The sequence below is a fragment of the Oryzias latipes genome, chromosome 19 (genome assembly GCF_053564925.1).
Source record: "Oryzias latipes strain Hd-rR chromosome 19, Olatipes_Hd-rR_3.1".
Taxonomy (NCBI): Eukaryota; Metazoa; Chordata; class Actinopteri; order Beloniformes; family Adrianichthyidae; genus Oryzias; species Oryzias latipes.
The window spans coordinates 3,223,778-3,241,265 of NC_136255.1; the positions used below are offsets into that span (position 1 = coordinate 3,223,778).

General features: G+C 41.9%; 2 protein-coding genes across 2 annotated transcripts; both read left to right on the forward strand.

Moving 5' to 3' along the window:
* The first annotated feature begins 1,154 nt into the window (after positions 1–1,154).
* On the forward strand, positions 1,155–7,594 carry trim16 (tripartite motif containing 16). Its single transcript, XM_078937619.1, has 6 exons — positions 1,155–1,987; positions 3,330–3,421; positions 3,625–3,858; positions 4,582–4,753; positions 4,978–5,073; positions 6,718–7,594. Exons 1-6 carry the CDS (start codon positions 1,375–1,377, stop codon positions 7,329–7,331), a joined length of 1,821 nt encoding a protein of 606 aa, XP_078793745.1. The 5' UTR covers positions 1,155–1,374; the 3' UTR covers positions 7,332–7,594.
* Positions 7,595–10,802: 3,208 nt separating this feature from the next.
* On the forward strand, positions 10,803–17,349 carry tvp23b (trans-golgi network vesicle protein 23 homolog B (S. cerevisiae)). Its single transcript, NM_001281850.1, has 7 exons — positions 10,803–10,896; positions 12,531–12,607; positions 14,093–14,237; positions 15,994–16,083; positions 16,236–16,361; positions 16,436–16,564; positions 16,645–17,349. Exons 1-7 carry the CDS (start codon positions 10,885–10,887, stop codon positions 16,669–16,671), a joined length of 606 nt encoding a protein of 201 aa, NP_001268779.1. The 5' UTR covers positions 10,803–10,884; the 3' UTR covers positions 16,672–17,349.
* The last annotated feature ends 139 nt before the right edge of the window (positions 17,350–17,488 follow it).

A 17,488-nucleotide genomic window follows, 5' to 3' on the forward strand; every position in this document is an offset into this window, starting at 1 on the left:
ATTTAGATCGGGTTTCTTAGAAAAACGACAAACTTCATCTCCATCTCGGAACGCGACACAACTGGACTCAGTTTGGCAATGTTTTTAAGATGATAAAAACAAGAAGACCCAAAATTAGTTCATTCAGGTCTTCAGGAAATTTCTCTTTTGTGTCCTGAGTTAGATTCATTCTAAAAGGTCATTCATTTGCATATTGGTTGTTCAAATTGAAGTTTGTTGCTGTTGTGTTATAAGTGTTGACACACAAAAGTGGTTTCTATTACCTGAAGACGTGTTAGAAGTCCACTAACCGCAGCAGCAAATGTGTGTCACACCTTCAACGGGTGTAAGATATTTACGTCAACAAAACTTTGTGACCAAAGAGAAGTTTTTGATTATATTGTTTCTTTTTTTATTTGACACTTCCTCAGTTTCCTGATGGGGCAGATTTAAAACAGAAGAGGAAGGTTATAGATCAAATAAAGGAAACACAAGTTCTAAACAAAAAAAAAGCATTTTGAAGGATTGATTTTTATTTTTGAGTCATTTGATGCAGTCACATTGTGAAAATGAAAAAACATTTCTGTTAATTAGAAATCACATATTTCTAATTGAATTTTGAGAACTTTTTGAAAAACAAATGTCAAATACCATTTCTTTCTATGCTTCATGGTTTTACCCCCTTCCTCTTTAACCCCCCCGCCCCCGCCCCGGGCGTCCCTCTCTCCTCTTCCCTTCTTTTCTTTTCCGTCCAGTCCAACAAAACACCGTTACAGATATGAGTAAGATCCATAACGTTTAGCCTAAATTACAAAAGGGGTTTATTTAAATATACACCTGGTGTATCAAATGTTTCATAACCTCATATTGTAACAGTAAAATATCTCCAACACAAGAGGCTTTCAGCTCTCATCTGTCTGCTCAGCTGTTGGACAGGACAAGTTAAAAGATAAAAGATTAAAAGTAAAACATCTTCTTTATCATTTAATTAAGTGACAGAGTGAGCGGTGTTGAAGGATAAAAATCCCTTTGGTGGAGACTTTTATTTTTTTAAATATGAAACAGCCTACATTTCAGAAATATGAGTGTAGAATACAAACCTGAGGCTGCAGGTTCAATCCCTTCCACTTGGAGGCAGCAGTCTGACTTGAGCACCGCCTCAAAGGAAGAGTGCAGAGACAAACAGCAGCCACAGGGATTGCAGATAGTTTCACTCGTTTGTGTGTTTGCTCTCTGAGCCCCGCCCTCTCTTCTGCGGTTGTGCGTGCTGACATGAAGGTGTGGCCTCTCAGGTTCCTCCTTGTGATCCAGGAACTGCTGGCTGAACAATGCTGCTCAGCCAGTTTGAAGCAGAGAGCTTAAGAAAGTGGAGGCAGAGACGAGCTGGGTGGGAGCATGGCAGACCCAGGGAAGGTAGAAAGTGTCTCCAAACAGCAGTCACCCGCCTGTGGAGACTCAAACAAAGACTCTGTGAAGCCTGAACCCAAAGTGAGTCCTGTCAAAGCTGGACCTGCTGATCTGAACAAGATGGCACAAGGTCCTGACATGAAAAGCGACAAGAAGCAAAGCCAGGAGCCGAAAGTTCCAGAGGAACTCAAGATCCAAGAGGACCTGAAAGAGTCTGAGGATCTCCAGAAGCCTAAGGAGGGAAAGCAGGAGAAAGGACCTCAGACAGAGGAGGGGAAGGAGGAACCTTTGGGCCCCGACGATGTGGTTTGTGATTCCTGTATCGAAAATCCTCGCAGGGCTGTCAAGTCCTGCCTCACCTGCCTTGTTTCCTACTGCGAGGCCCACCTCCGGCCTCACCTGGAGAACCCAAAGTTTCAGAACCACCGGCTTCTGGAACCACTCAGAGACATTGAGAGGCGGACTTGTGAGAGCCACAAGTGGCCCCTGGACCTCTTCTGCTCAGCTGAGACCTGTTGCATCTGCAAAGACTGTGTGACGGAAAATCACAAGGGCCACAACATCCTGCCGGTGGTGGAGGCTCGAAGGCAGATAGAGGCAAGTGCGCTAACCTGACAATTCTTTTCAGGAAACTGGAGTCAATCCAGGAGCTTTTTGCTTCCTTTTTAAGGATAAAATACATTATTAAAATCTGGAAGTGAATCCTCTGTTGTGAGACAGGAAGTAAAGACTTAGCATGTCCTTCTGCCTGTCCTGAACCCCAAACGTCTTCATCACTTCCTCGTCTCCTCTGTTAAAGTCTGCTCCAATCATCACTCTCTCCTCAGCCATCGCCCTCCAGAACTTTTCCTTCTCCTCTAGTTCACATTTTACCTGGGGGGGTCATAACCTCTGACCACGTTACACGTCACACCTTCAGCTTCCAGCCTCAGACTTATCACCTCCACTTCCATCGTGTCCATCAGCTCTCAGGTTTTCATGTCAAAGTCTCTACATTAAAACTTCTTCCCCTTTACTCTTATATCTCTCTTTCTCTCTGATTACAAACAGGCCTTCCTCCTCTCCTCCTTCCACCCTTTAGGGCGACACCACCGGGGCTGGTTGTTGCTCGCCCACCCCACCCTGAGGAATGAATGTTCTGTTTGGGATTAAGCTGATGGTTTTTTTCTTTTTTGTTTTTGTTTTACATGACGACTATTCTGAAAAAACTTTCTCCATTTATCCAGACTTGGGACCGGGATGTAGAATTCCTGAAGTGTGTTTGTGTGTGTGCGTATGTGTGCGTGTGTTTCTGTGTGTGTGTAAAGGCTTAAAGCCATTCTGAAAAACAAAAGAAGTCAATTAAACTTAGTTCTTTTATTTTTATTTTAAGGGTTTAAAAACCGACTTTGAACTAAAAGGTCGAGTTCCCTGAAAGCCCGAGGAGAGGAAACAACAGAAGGTTTTTGTCAGCGCTTCCTCTATAACATAGTTATGTTATCTAGCACTTCAGAAGCAGCATTTGTTCCACATTCCATCTAATCTTTTCTTTTTGATCTCTGAAAATGCTGCAGTGCCGTTGCGTTCTACTTTGGTGCATTTCTTAAGTGAAACAAAATAAAAATCTAAATTTCTGGGAGCCAGCTGAAGCTGACCGTCGGTGTGCTGTTCCTTTGATCCTGAGTCTATAGAAAAATGAATTTTCCATCTTCTACCAACAAAACCTCTTAATATTATATAAATAAGCTGCCAAAGGAGCTCTGTTTTCTTTGCTGTAGTCTGAAAGAACAAGAAGTGTTGAAACTCTGGAGTCGCCTGGACTTGCTGGAGGAATTCAGACAAGAGTTATTTATTTTTATGGTCGTGAAATGCTTCAAATGTTCGCATGTGTCCTTTTTAGCATGAAAGATGTCTGTGTGGATGTCTTGTCCAAATCCTCTTCTCCTTGTTATGACCACAGGAAGAACTGAAGGGGAAGCAGGCAGATATGGTCCAGACCGTGGCGACGGCAGAGAGTGCCATCAACAAACTCCAGGTCAACACGGTTTCTATTGAGGTAGACAAACTTGAGTAACTGAAATGAGTCACAGCAATTCAGCGAGCAGCTTTGATTGTCTCAACAAGCCTTCAGGCTTAACCTCCTGAGGTTTGCTGTGTCACTGAAACAGCAGTTCCCCTGGTGGTTGTGACGTGACAGAAGCTACGTTTCATCGGTCTGCACATGGCCCTGCTCCATTATCTGCCTGTGGTTTTTCACAGCACTCAGTGACGGAAGTGCAAGAAGTGATTGAGTCGCAGTTCAAGGAGCTGGAGGCCATGGTGGAGAAGGCAAAGAGGGAGGTGAAGGAGTTCCTGGAGGGCGAGGAGAAGCAGGCGCTTCGGCAGGCCGAGGGAATCCGGGTGCATCTGGAGCAACGGTGCAAAGACCTGAAGAGGGCTCAGGAGCAGATGGAAAAACTGTCCAGGCACAAAAATGTCGTGGACTTCCTGCAAGTACGTTTAGAAAGAAGAGGACAGGCCTCGCTGCAGCATAGCCTCCTGAGAAGCAGCCCATCATTTATGGCCTCTGTAGACTCTATTTTATCTCCCTTGGAAACCAAGCGTCCCAGTATCCCACCAAAACACATGACATGTCATTGGAAAGGCCAGGATGTCCTTATTTAAGCATCCGGTCTTAGTAGAGAACTTTAAACGAGTCAAAGGACACAATCCAAAAACAAATGTCCCTTAGAGAAGACATGAAACCATGAACGGGCTTCTTCTCAGGAGGGTACAGTATCCCCCCACATGTGCAGGGGAAAGGGACCCGTGAATACGTGACACCGCAAACGCGAGTACGCAGGGGAACGCTGTATATTAAATAAAAACCAACAAGCAGGTTCGTTTCCCAAATGAACAGCACTTCAATTCAAGAACAGCGAATTACAGTGAGAAAAAACCCTGACAGATCAAAAGTATGACACATGAAAACATACGACTTACACATTAACTTAGAAAACTTTAGCATTCACCAAGAAAATGAAAAACAAATGTTTGTTTGAACTTTATTCCTGACTAGAAGGATGTCTGGAAAAATCAGAATTTTCCCTTTTTTTTGGAAATTTGGTCAAAGTTCTGAAAAATGCAGTGCAGCATTGAGGTTGTCAGAAGTGCTTTGGAAACATCATGTGCCTAAAGAAAGATGTCAAACGCTCAGGTGCTGCTGTTGTGTTTTAGGAGTACGCAAACTGGAAGAAGGAAGCCCCCGATTACTCTCTGCCGGGGGTCAACATCGGACTGATGGACAGTCTGAAGATCTTCAGCCGGGTGATTGTTGACTCTACAAAGAAGATGTGTGACATGCTTGAGTCTTCTTACATTAAAAAGGTCAAAGACACGTGTAATGAAGGTGAGCACATGTGCATGAGACCGTGTTGATGCTTGTTGCAAGTTTCAGTTCTTCAGACTCTTCTTTGGGCGTCTGGGCATGTGCTAACATGTGCTAACATGTGGAGAACATGTGGAGCTGAACAGCGTCCTCATAACTCCACTCTATCTTGTGTGTAATGCACATGACTGTTTGTGTGCATTAAGGACAGAAACTTTAATGTGTTCTTTCATCTTCCCTTTCAGAGGAAATGGTTATTCAGACAACTGTGAAGACAATTGTAGCATCTCAGCACAACAAGTCCATCCCTGACCCGAAAACGCGTGCGGACTTCCTCAAATGTAAGTGCTTTGTTGTCCCGCTGCTTTGGAAGTTCTCAAGATCTCCAGGATGGAGGCGTTTAATGAGACTCTTGAAGGGAAAAATGATCAAGGAGTCTCTGTTTCAACCAGCATTCATTCATAAAGCATTTTAACAAAATTCAAGTAAATAAGCGTGAAAACTTGTCAGTTTACTGACGAAATAAAACTATAAATAAGAAACTCACTTAGAAACGAGGATGACATTTTTAAAGTCAACTGCATCATCGAGGTGTTAAAGTTAGAGAGAAGGAGGTCAAAATGTGTCCCAAAAAGGCACAAGATAACACCCCCCCCACCCCCGCGTCATCATCCTCGGAGCAGCTGATCTGCTGACCCAAAGCAGGATAAAACAGGGCGGAGCCTCCGAAGATTTTCTAACGTTAACATGGACGGGCCGACACTCCAGTGAGGATGAGGCAAAATGGTCGTTGTCTCCACACGTTCACTCAAAAAAAAAAAAGAACTATGGCTGTTTTTACTTTGACTAAAGTGCATTCTGTTATTTTTATTTAACTCTTTTCACATATTTTATAAATGCTTGCGTAAATATGACTAAAAACACTAAATATTTTGCATTACTCGAAGATTTAGGCACTGGGTTTTGCACCACTCTTGAGTAGAGTTTATGTATCCTCGAGGGATTTTGTAGCTTGTAGGAGCCGTGTTGAGGAACATGTCCTGTAGATGTCGCTGTTGTCATCTTTTGCTGTCTATTATAAATTGAGATTGATCAACTGATCTCAGACAGGTCAGCGTCAGCCTGAAGGAGAAAAGGTTTTTGACCTCTGGTGCAGGAAACGAATTAAAAGAAGTCAAATCCATTTTCAACAATGTCAATAATAAAGGAACAAATGAATTTAGTGAAAGACTTTTCTCTCCGTCGTACAGGAAACGTCAGCCAGGTCTGGAGTCACACATCTCAGTAGCTCAAAGTGCTAGAATTTGCTAATCATTTTCTAGGCTTTTAGCTCCTACAGCAGGCTTTACAACAGTGACTCAATGTCAAACTTTTACACAACAGGCTTACGCATCGTGATCAGACAGCGCCTTATTGGTCAATATAAATGGTCACAAGAAGAGCAAAAACACAAAAAATACACAAAAAAGAGGCAAAGTGCTGCATAGATTATGATAATCGTTCCTTTATACATTTTCCAAGTCACAAGTACACACTGTAGAAATGAGTGAAAGAGAAAATAGGCAGTGTTATTTAATGCAAAGGTCTATATTTTGATATAAACCTATTCCTAGTTTGTCCAAATCCTGCTTTAGTCATTAGCATTGCCTAAAGCCTTCCTGACAGAGAACAAACACACTAAATAACTAACAATTTACAGTTTTCAAAGTACAATTTACAAAGATAACAGGCAATCCTTAAAAAACCCAACAGTTACAAAAGTTTTTCATAGATTTGTATGACTTTAAAAGTAGAAGAAATAAATTTGTGTTTTATTCTGACAAAAGAAAAGTTGTTTTGGGGTCTCAAACAATGAAGTTTCCTTCATCTTTAAATGTGTTTTTTTCCAAATGACAAACCTTCGTTGGTGTTTAATTAGATGAAGTTTAAAACTTGTTGAGGATGAAAGTGTTAACGTGGCTTTCTTCTCTGAAAATCCTCCGCAGTCGTCTCTCCGGTGAGTTTTGATCCCAACACAGCTCACACGTTTCTCCGCCTGACCGAGGAGAACAAGAAGGTGACGAACACCACCCCCTGGCAGCACCCTTACCCCGACGTACCGGATCGATTCGAGCACTGCCGGCAGGTCTTGGCCTCGGAGAGCTTCTACCTGAACCGCCACTACTTTGAGGCAGACATCAGTGGTGAGGGCACGCACATTGGCCTGACCTACAAAAGTATTGAGCGTAAGGGCGACGCGAGCAGCAGCTGCATCACAGGAAATGACTTCTCCTGGTGTATCCAGTGGAATGGACGAACCTTTTCTGCCTGGCACTCCAACGTGGAGACCCCGCTGAACGTGGAAAAGTTCACTCGAGTTGGGGTTTATTTGGACTACACACAGGGCCGGCTGGCTTTCTATGGAGTGGATGAAAACATGACACTCCTGCATGAGTTCAAGGCTAAATTCCTGGAGCCTCTCTATCCGGCGTTCTGGCTGCCTAAGAAGGAGAACGTCATCTCCTTAGTGACTTGTGGGGAGCCTTTACCACTGAAAAGCCCCTCTCCTCCCTCTTCACCTGCAACTGGTGCTGTTTTAGCAAAAACCAAAGCAGCTTAACTAAGAATATCCAAAGAGGGAAAAGAATAAAATGCAGACTTGTTGGTTTGTCACGTGTGACATGCTCACAACAGATTTGTTTGAACTGTTCACATTCTTGACTTGTATTTATGCATTTGACTCTGGAGGAAGAATCTGTGATCATGAAGTTGATGTTACTGTATGCTTGTGGTGTGTGAACATGCAGCAGGCCCTCATGGAAAGTTTCTTCCTTCTGTAAGATCAATGAACATGATCCTTAAAGAATAAACGATGAACCAAAACTATTGCCTATTTATTTAGCAGGCAAGACTTTAAGTTCTTGGAACTTTTGGATAATAACACCTGAAAGGCAGATGCCTTAGATGATGCAACAGCCTGCTTTGAATTCAGCATCGGGGGTTAAATACCAAGTGGTCCCTGAGCTCACCGCTCCCTCCATTGCAAAGGACACATTTCTCCCACTCTGGATGGTGACAACTTAATTGGACATAAAACTCTGGTTCTCTCACCAAAGTATAACTTTGAATGCAGACTTAAGTCTGTTTTGTTCCTTGTGGGGGTTCTCTGAAAATGACGGTTACACCCAGCATACAGCTAACATAAAACAGATAAACCTCCATTTGTTGGCATCACCTTCCTGCTTTGTGGATGCTCCCATCTAATCAGCTGGTAAAGAAAGCATGATATCAATTCACATCATTTCCATACAACACAACAAGCTCAGTGGTCATGTGGTAGAGTGTTCGCCCTGACATGGAAGATCGTGAGTTCAAGGACCCTCCCTGCTGGACACTCAGCATAAAGGGGTTGGATTGGGAGGTTAAAGCACCAAATGTGTCTGCAGCTCATCGCTCCCCCAGGGAGTGGGGTCAAATGCAGAGGATACATTTCTTACACCTGGGTGTGTGACGGCTAACGTTAACTTAGTTCAGCATTAAACCAGCCTCCAATCTATGCACTATGTCTCTGTGGTCCTTTCTTTTGTCTTGATGATTTTCTCAGGCCTGGATTGTGCACTAGATCGGATGTTCAAGGTAATCGATTGACAAGAGTCAGCTGGCCTGGTTCAGTCAGAGAAGATTCTGTGCTTGATTTTTTTCAGAAAGCTTCTGCTCCCTCTCAGAACAATTCGATCTATCTAAATGTTGGATGTTCTTGGTTAAATGTCATTGAGAACAGCTGCTTTCTGAGTTCCCCCTTTTGAGGATCACCTGATCCCCAGGCTGCAGTTCAGGTCGGTTTCTTTTTGTAGAACTTCAGTTCTACCTTTTCTTTTTCTTCAAACCCATTTACCATCCTTGTTTTTAAAATGTTCTCACAAACAGGATGAGTGGATCTAAGTATCTGTCCCATGGGAAGTTGCACTGGGGAATAAGAAGTAGAAGTGTCTGTCTCTTTACCATTTGAAAGACCTTTCCACTAACCCAGTAGAATATTAGAGGTGAGGGCTTATAGTATATACTCATATACATTTACCTGTATACTAGGTAAACAAGTTAAACTCCTCTGCAAACTGTTTGAAAGCTTGCACTGCAAAACTTTGTACATATAAAATTAAGGTTGCATTCAGACTGGACACATTTGGTCCGCTTAAAATGAACCAGTGTCCGTTTCCCCCCCAATCCAGAAGAAATTTTCAGTCTGAATACATCCAAGTGGACCCTGGTCCGGGACCAGGAACCGCTTTCGGACCCATCATTGGAGGCGGTCTCGGTCCGTTTCCAATTGGACCGAGCTTTGGTTCTCTCTGAGATTCCTCAGTCTGAATGCGATCCGTCCTCACAGCGAACAGCTGAACCAAAACAGCCACCGTAGCCGACGTAAACACAGTAGGAATGACACACATTGCTTCTCACTGTTTTTCCCGACCAAAAGTATGTCAGAAACACGTATCAGTGTACCTTCATAGCCGATGTCTCCTCATCACTGCAGCTGCTAGCATCCTCTGAGTTAAAGCTCACACGGCTCGTCTCCTGCCAGTAACCGCCCTGCAGCATGAACCGCCGTACCAAAGTAACGAGTCAAAAGTTTAGGTTCCCAACATTCAAGACTGGTAATCAACATATAAGGATAAGGGTTGTAAAGCACAGAACGTCCGTCTTTCTCTTGTTGCTTTGCCCTGCCCTCATGGTTCCTGGCCAATGACTGAAGAGATCTTTAGTCCTGTGGTTTTGGTTACAAGGTTTGGTCGGTAACAGAATGGGCCGCTTAATCCCAATCTGAATAAAGACCAAACGCAAGGTTTGGGACTTGATCCGGAACATAGGATTTTCCCAGTCTGAATACACCATCAGATTACAGTTTTTCTCAGTGGCTTTAGTACAATTCTCAGATCAGAATGAAATTCCCAAAACTATTTGTTCAATCTTCACATCATGATGTCACTTGTGCACATCATATAAGCAGTTTCTCACTTCTTTGAACAAGTTGCAATTGCTTTGGTACATCCATGCAAATGATTATGTACAATTCTCCGCTCTTTGCTACATTATCAATTGTTTATGTCATGTTGATCAAAATGTATTATATAATGTGCAATAGTCTTACTCCTCAAAACACCTAGTCATTAGTTCATCGTGTCAGTCATTAACTGCAAAATGGTTGATCAAGTTGTCATAATGTGACAAACATATTTCGCTGCATTGCAAGAGAGGATATTCGCTGTGATGTGGATGAGAATTTGTGGCCTAGCATACAGGAACGACAAGAGGTGTAGGAAGACCACACCAATTCCTACTGCACTGCCTGGACTGTTGGACAGAATATTGTCCTATCTTTTTTTTCCCTTTGTGTTACTGTTTGCAGTGGGTTTTTTCTATGTTTGTATGACATGGTCTGTCAACAAATTACAATATGAACAATAAAAGTGTAAATGTGAATCTTGTCCAGTCTCTTGCAATCAAACAAAAAAGGTGTAACTTACATTTTACAATAATTGTCATCAAAACTTTAGCCATAGTTTACATCAGAACCTCCCTCTAAAGTACACAGTTATATTGACAACATGACTAAGTCATTTGACTGTCTTGTTCGTAGACAATGACACAAGGACTTGACATTCTGATGGCACCGACATGTTCAATGACATATAGACTTAGTTTTGAGAGATGAACTAATGATTTTGAGCAAGTTACAGGCTTTTGCAAGAAATCCATAGTGTTTTGCTGTTTGTACAAATTGTTTTGAGAAAGCACACACGTATTTGCAAACTTCAATTCTGATCTGAGAATTGTACTAAAGCGACTGAGAAAAAAGGTAAAACAGTGCTCATGCGCCATGAGCTCATTGGTTGAAAGGAAACGTTGAAAGTAATCAAATCAACTTTATTTATAAAGCACTTTAACAGCCAAAACTGCTACAGGGCACAGTACAATAACGCACAAAGACCACTAATGCATATATATAAGTATAAAAATCCGAAAATAAATAATACAATTAAAAATTGGTACCAAAACAGTAAAAAAAAACACGTCACAGTGACGTTGCTGTACGTTTTGGTCAGCTGACCTTCGTGAGCGGTGACGTGGAAACACAGTATGTAAGCAGGAAGAGCGCATTTACCATAATAACGATGCTAACCGGGGTAAGTGGAGCACTTTAGGTTGTTTTAAGTTTATTTTATCGGTTTTTTAGTGACACAGGTGGTGCCGGCTAATTCCTGGAAGGGAGGAAGAGCCGCGAAGTGATCCTGGGCTAACACTGCTAGCTTATGTTGCTGCTAGCATTAGCATGCTAAAGCTCTTTAGCTAATATGTTTCATGTCTGTTCGACTAAATCCGTTTTGTTTTAAAGTTGATGAATATTTGCCATACATATTGGCTTTAATCGTGTTTATCTGTAGTTAACTTTTTATTTTTGTAAAGCATTTTAACTGAAATTGTCTTTATTTGGGCTTGATGGGATGATTGCTTACGTATGTTTTGTTTTTTTATGTTTAAGAAATATATATATATATATATATATATATATATATATATATATATATATATATATATATATATATATATATATATATATATATATATATATATAAATAAACAAACCTGTAAAGCACTTTGTGACTTCTGGCTGTGAAAGGTGCTAGTATGACAAATGTACTTAACGCGACTAAGATTGACTGTAGTTTGTGCTTGACGTCGTTTAGTTAAACAGGTTAAATGAATTAAGTTATGCAGATGAATCATAGAACAGTCAGAGCAGGCGGTCCCGTCTGTTCTATATCAGGGATGTAAAGAAAAGCACGGCTGCTGGCAGGGATGAGTTCCAGAGGAATATTACACCAGTAAACCAACTAATACCTATAGTTATATAATATGGTATGTTAAATCTAATTTTCAACAAGGGATGGTGACAAATATCGTTTTGTTTGAAGCGCAGGGAATATGAGAGGGCGACTGTGTTTTAAAATAATTTTCCAGAAAGGTTAGATGTTCTTTTTTTTAGTGTGTTGTTTAGTCTAAAATAAAAGCTACAGTTCCGGAGGAAATAGTTTGACACAGACATGAGCCATTATTAAAAGTCTCAAATGTCTTCTGGGTATTTATAAAACAAAATGAAATAAGGAAACAATAAAACAAATGATGTGTGATGGGTAAATGCAAACCAATTTGCATTTAACTATTTGCATTTAATAAAACTGCTGGTTCCGGGTTTAGCTTCCAGGAGTCTGTTTAGACACGTTATATAATAATCCAATTTGGCTTCTGCCTTTAAAAAAGGCCCAAACGACCAACACACTTAGCCGTGCACGCACGGCTCCATTGCCATCCAAGGCACCAACCTATAACCACCAAGGACACTTCTAACACAGGCGCATGCATGGCAGGAACCGAACCTGCAACCTTCTGATCATTCCACCACTGCACCACAGCTGTCAAGCATGACTGATGTGTTTTGTGAATCTGATGACAGAAATGTAGTTGAAGAAAAGTTTTTCAATGTGGATTTTTATGAAACTGCTGAATGAAAAGTGGAAATCATAACAACGTGTTAAAAGCTGCTCAGAAATGGGGTTCAATAAATACATTGAAGTGATCCCTCAAATGTTGATTAAGAATGTTTGGAACTAAATCCTAAGAGCGTATAGAGGAGCTCAGTCTGTAGAACAAGGCCAAAGCAGAGCTTTTTTATTCCTAACCTGTCACTATATCTTCTCTCAACAACATTCTTATTCAATCTCTTTAAATCTTTTCACCCTCTTCCTCATTGATCCCTCAGGATACCAACGATGAAGATGTGTCTCTGTTCGATGCTGAAGAGGATTCGGGGAGAAAGTCAAAGAAGACGGGTGTTAGGTAGGTTCACTGACTGGGGATCAAGCCAGATTTCTGTTTTGAATCTTTTTTTTTTTCTGAGGTCATTTATCTTAAGGTTTAGTCATTTTCAAGTTTATTTTAAAAAAACAAAACGATTTGAATTGGAGCTGAAAAGCAACATATGTAGTTATTAATAATCCGTCCTTCAGCAGAGGGGGGCGGCGTCAGATGCTAATTGTCTTCTGTGACTTTAAGTCCAGACGACCCGACTTCAGACTATCAGCTGCATGAATGACAGCGTTCACCAACAGTTCAGTTGTTTATAGCCCCCTTGAGGTTCATACAATACATCTATGCTTTTTTTTTTTGCTTCTGTATTGAGTGACTAGACAACATTTTTGTACAAAGCACAGAACAGACAGAAACTGTTGTGTTGGCTACTCAGACAGCTGCACTTGTTGGTTGCAAAGACTGGAAGATAAATAATCATTTGCTGCTGCACTACTTCATGTTTTGTCCTGAACATCATTGGAAAATATATCAAAAATAGACTTTAATTAGTCCCACAGTGAAGACCTGCTTGGTCCTGTTTAATCACAAATCTATGGGTGTATGACTGGACACATTTGGTTCACTTAAAGAGAATCCGGGACACATTTGCAGTCTGAATGCACATATGCCGTTCCTGGTCTCTGACCCGTCTTTGGAGGGGAGGTGGTCTCCGGCTTGTTTCCAATTGGACTGAGCTTCGCTCCGAGTTTCCTCAGTCTGAATACAATCTGTTCTTGAAACGGACCAACTGGACTAAAACAGCCACCATAGCTGGGCATTATGGGATGTAAACAAACTAGGAAAGAAGTAACTGAGATGAAGAGACAGCAACTCATTGAACTGTGGTCAGATCAATGCAGGAACATTAAAAAAATCAGAGAAATATAAAGTTTGAATCAGTGAACCAGTAAGACGTCCAAACCCCTCCCCTCTTTGCTTTATCCCACCCCTTACCTCCTGGCCAATGACTGAAAAGGTCTTAGTCACATGTCCGGTTGAAGGGCAGGTTCAGGACTCGATCCAGACCAAAGCAAGCGGGCTTGGTCTGGACTGACATAGGTTTCCTGTCTGAATACCCCCAGAGATTCAGATGTATTCCTTATTTCTGGGGAACCAGGTTACATTTGCATTGGAGGGTAAAGCGGTTTATGGAACATTTGTGTTCAGCTTCAAATGAAGGATCGTACCAATCATTGGGGTTATAGCAGCAGCCGTCGGTAATGTTAGAAAATAATTTTCTTAATATTTAGATGTGATTCTGTCAAATATTTAAGAGTTAAAATCATCCAAGCAAAAGAAACTAGAATGGAAGCAAACGCTTTGTATGAAGTCAAATAATGTATGGGAGCTATAGTATTTCTGAAATACAGTGACATCCTGGGATTGGGTTGGTAAACCAGGCTGTAAAGATGCAATGAAGTAGGATTGTACTGTGGAAATGCCTACATTTATGGTGTTGTGATGTACTTCCAGGCACCCGGTGGCGTCTTTCTTCCACCTCTTCTTCAGAGTCATCGCCATCATTGTCTATCTGCTCTGTGAGTTAATCAGCAACAGCTTCATCGCCTGCATGGTCACCATCATCCTCCTCCTGTCATGTGACTTCTGGACAGTGAAGGTTTGCCTTTTACTGACAATTCTCCTCAAAAAAATTCTGAAACATTTTTTACAGGTGAAGTTGTAGAAAAATGGAAAAATGCTCTATAATTAATTAGAGAAATCAACACTTTTCTAGACGACACAATATTCAGATTCACAGTAAACTTCATACTTTCAGGGGCTTCCTATTGGCCGATTCTCACACTGTAGACAGCATTGCAAGAACTTTGTGGGCCTAGTTCATTACCCACACTCCCAGTCTGCCCCACAGAAGACTTCTACAAAATGGCATATAACCTGTTTTCCCCGTGAAATCAGACTCTGACACTAGATTTTAAACATTATTTTACATTATTAACAAAAATCCAGAGTAAGTTGGAGCACAAATAAATAAATCCAAAGAAAAGTCCATCAAATCTGGGAGACATTTTCTGCTATATTGTGAATATACATTTAACTTAGCTGGTTTTATTTTATTTATATGGATGATACATTATTATAAAATTGCCACATGACTACACAGGTAATGGGAATGAACGCCTGATCAGAATAAAAATGCGTCCTGTAAAGACGCCGTTCGGAATAGTCTGCTCCGATCAGACTCACTTGGATCAACATTTCTTTCCGATGGAGATAGGTGGGTTATGCCGATTGTCGTTCTGATCGTGAGTCACTGCTGCTCTGGTGTTGCGTCATCCGTAGATGGTGTGGCGCTCCAGAGGAGGCTTTGGAACGCCAACAGGACGACGAACCGTGTCCCTGATCAGAGCAGCCGGACTCGTAGCTTCGTCTTAGCGGGCAGGGGAGGGTGCTTTGTTACGGTGTGCGCTCCAGAGGAGGCTTCAGACCGGCCGTCCGCTCTGGTGCAGCGAGCTGCTGGACTCAGGAGAACCGGGCCTCCAAGCAGAGGAGCGGCTCTGGGACGGTGTGTGAGCTAACGGGGGCGGCTTTTGAACGCAGAAATGCTGCTTCGTCCAGAGAAACCTTGTAAACAATCATGTGAATTCATGTTTCCAGTCGTGTCGACAGAATAATGGCTGATGTTCTTCCCATTCATTAACCTGCAGTCAAGATGCACATTGCAGCATTGACTGCATGGATATGAAGTGAATCCAAGGCTAAATGTTGTTGGCACGTATTAGCCTAATGCTAACCCTTCTTCCGGCTCCGTGTGGCCAAGAATAAAGAACGGATATAGAAAATTATGAGCAAACGGGCGCTTCATAATAATCATAACAATGTTTAAATCCGGTTTAGAAGAACATCTTGCTCTGCGCTGCAGCTTGTTTGTTAACAACAGAAGTCAATATTTTTTCTTCTACGGTGGTTTCCGGTATTTTAGAGAGTTCTGCACATGTCACAATGATTTATTCTGACCCGAGTGTGGCCAACAGGATGTAAACGTTTGTTATAATGGGATAAAGTTATTCTGGGTCCATGCACACAAGTTCAATTCTAATCTGATCTTTGATCCAATCAGAGATATTTTGCACATAGAACCGCAGCTACTGTCATGTCTAAGTGCAAATGTGTGTTTTGTGTGCACGCCCCCTTACTCTGGAATTTATCAACTGAACGGGATTGACAGAAGGAAAGACACTGACATGGTGAACACGACAAACCGAGTACAACTGCCTTCATTTCTTCAGGAGTTCCTCTTTCTCTATGACAATATTGGGATGGCATACAGACTCCAGGCTCTTTGAAGTGCTGTGTCTGACAGGCACAGCTAATGGGAACAGACGAGCATTTATGGGTTCTGTCTTCTTTTCCAGAACATCACTGGCAGGTTAATGGTTGGTCTGCGGTGGTGGAACCAGGTGGACGATGACGGTCGGAGCCACTGGGTTTTTGAATCCAGGAAGGTGGGGTGTTGCTCTTCATTCTTCCGCCGTTGGGTCTTTGACCTTCAGTGGCACTGACCTCTTGGACTGGATGATGTTGAGAAATGCAGTTGTTTCCTGTCTGCATTTCATCCACACATGTCCTCACTGTGAGAATATCTTGTGTCCTTCAGGGCTCTGGGAAGCAGCAAGTGTCCAACTCAGATTCTCGAATCTTTTGGCTTGGACTGATAATTTGCCCAATCATCTGGGTCCTATTTGCCTTTAGCACACTGTTTTCCTTCAAGATTAAATGGATGGTAAGACTTTGTTTCTTGTTCATTTTTGTATTCAGTCCAATAATAAAGCTGCTGTTCTCCTGTCTGTCACTCAGCCGGTGGTGATCATGGCTGTGGTGTTGCAAGGGGCCAACCTTTACGGGTACGTGCGGTGCAGAGTAGGAGGGAAGACCAACCTGAAGAACATGGCCACCAACTATTTTGGTCGACAGTTCCTGAAGCAGGTGAACTCATTTCTGGGGGAAATGCAAATGTCAGCGAGTCTGTTCCTTCTGTTTGTGTCTAAAATCTGTTTTCTCCTCAGACGCTGTCGAAAGAAGAGGAGTCGTAGGCTTCAGCTCTGCGACGAAGAACCCATACATCACACCTAATGCTGTGATCTATTCTTTTACCAAAAGGACACGTAGAAACATGTTTTAGTCCAGCCGTAGACGGGTTAGAACATGTGGCTGACTAAAGCCGTTGTCTGTGTTTTCCCAGCAATATACAGCTTCAAACCATCGCTACAGGTGGGACATGTTAATGGTACAACTTTACATTAGCATGTAGTGTATCGAGCCTTTTTGTTTGTCTCATGTTTTTAGTTCTAGTCACTTCAGGACAGCTGGAAGGCTTTGAGGATGGTTGTAAAACATGTTTCCTTTGCAGAACTTACTCCAAAGTATTCCAAGTCATTTGTAAATATGTAAGTAAGGATGCCGTATAAAGCCTTTTTGTGCAAATACATTTGTAACATTTTCCTGAAAGTGTGAGCTCTTATTAAAAATAAATCAATAAAAGTCAGTATTGGAGACGCTGCAGAATCCACTGAAGGAGCAGTGACTGCAGTTAGTCTGGAAGCATGAAGCCTCAAACTCCATCCCACTTCCAGAGTCAAAGTTAGGATCTGAGTTTCAAATCAGAGGATCTTTCTCAGTCTCTGGGTGGATTTTCTTTTTGTAGATGAGTTTTTTTTCCCAGTGTTATTGAAGTTGCTATCAGTCAGATTGTCGGGAAAATTAAACTGTGTTCAAAAATAGCACTCCTGAATGTTTTAACAATTCCTCAAGACATAAAGTACACAGTGATGCATAAAACAAGTAGATTAGTTCATGGAAACCTTTTTATCAAGCTGGCCTTTTAAGAGTTTTATGATTTACCAGATTATT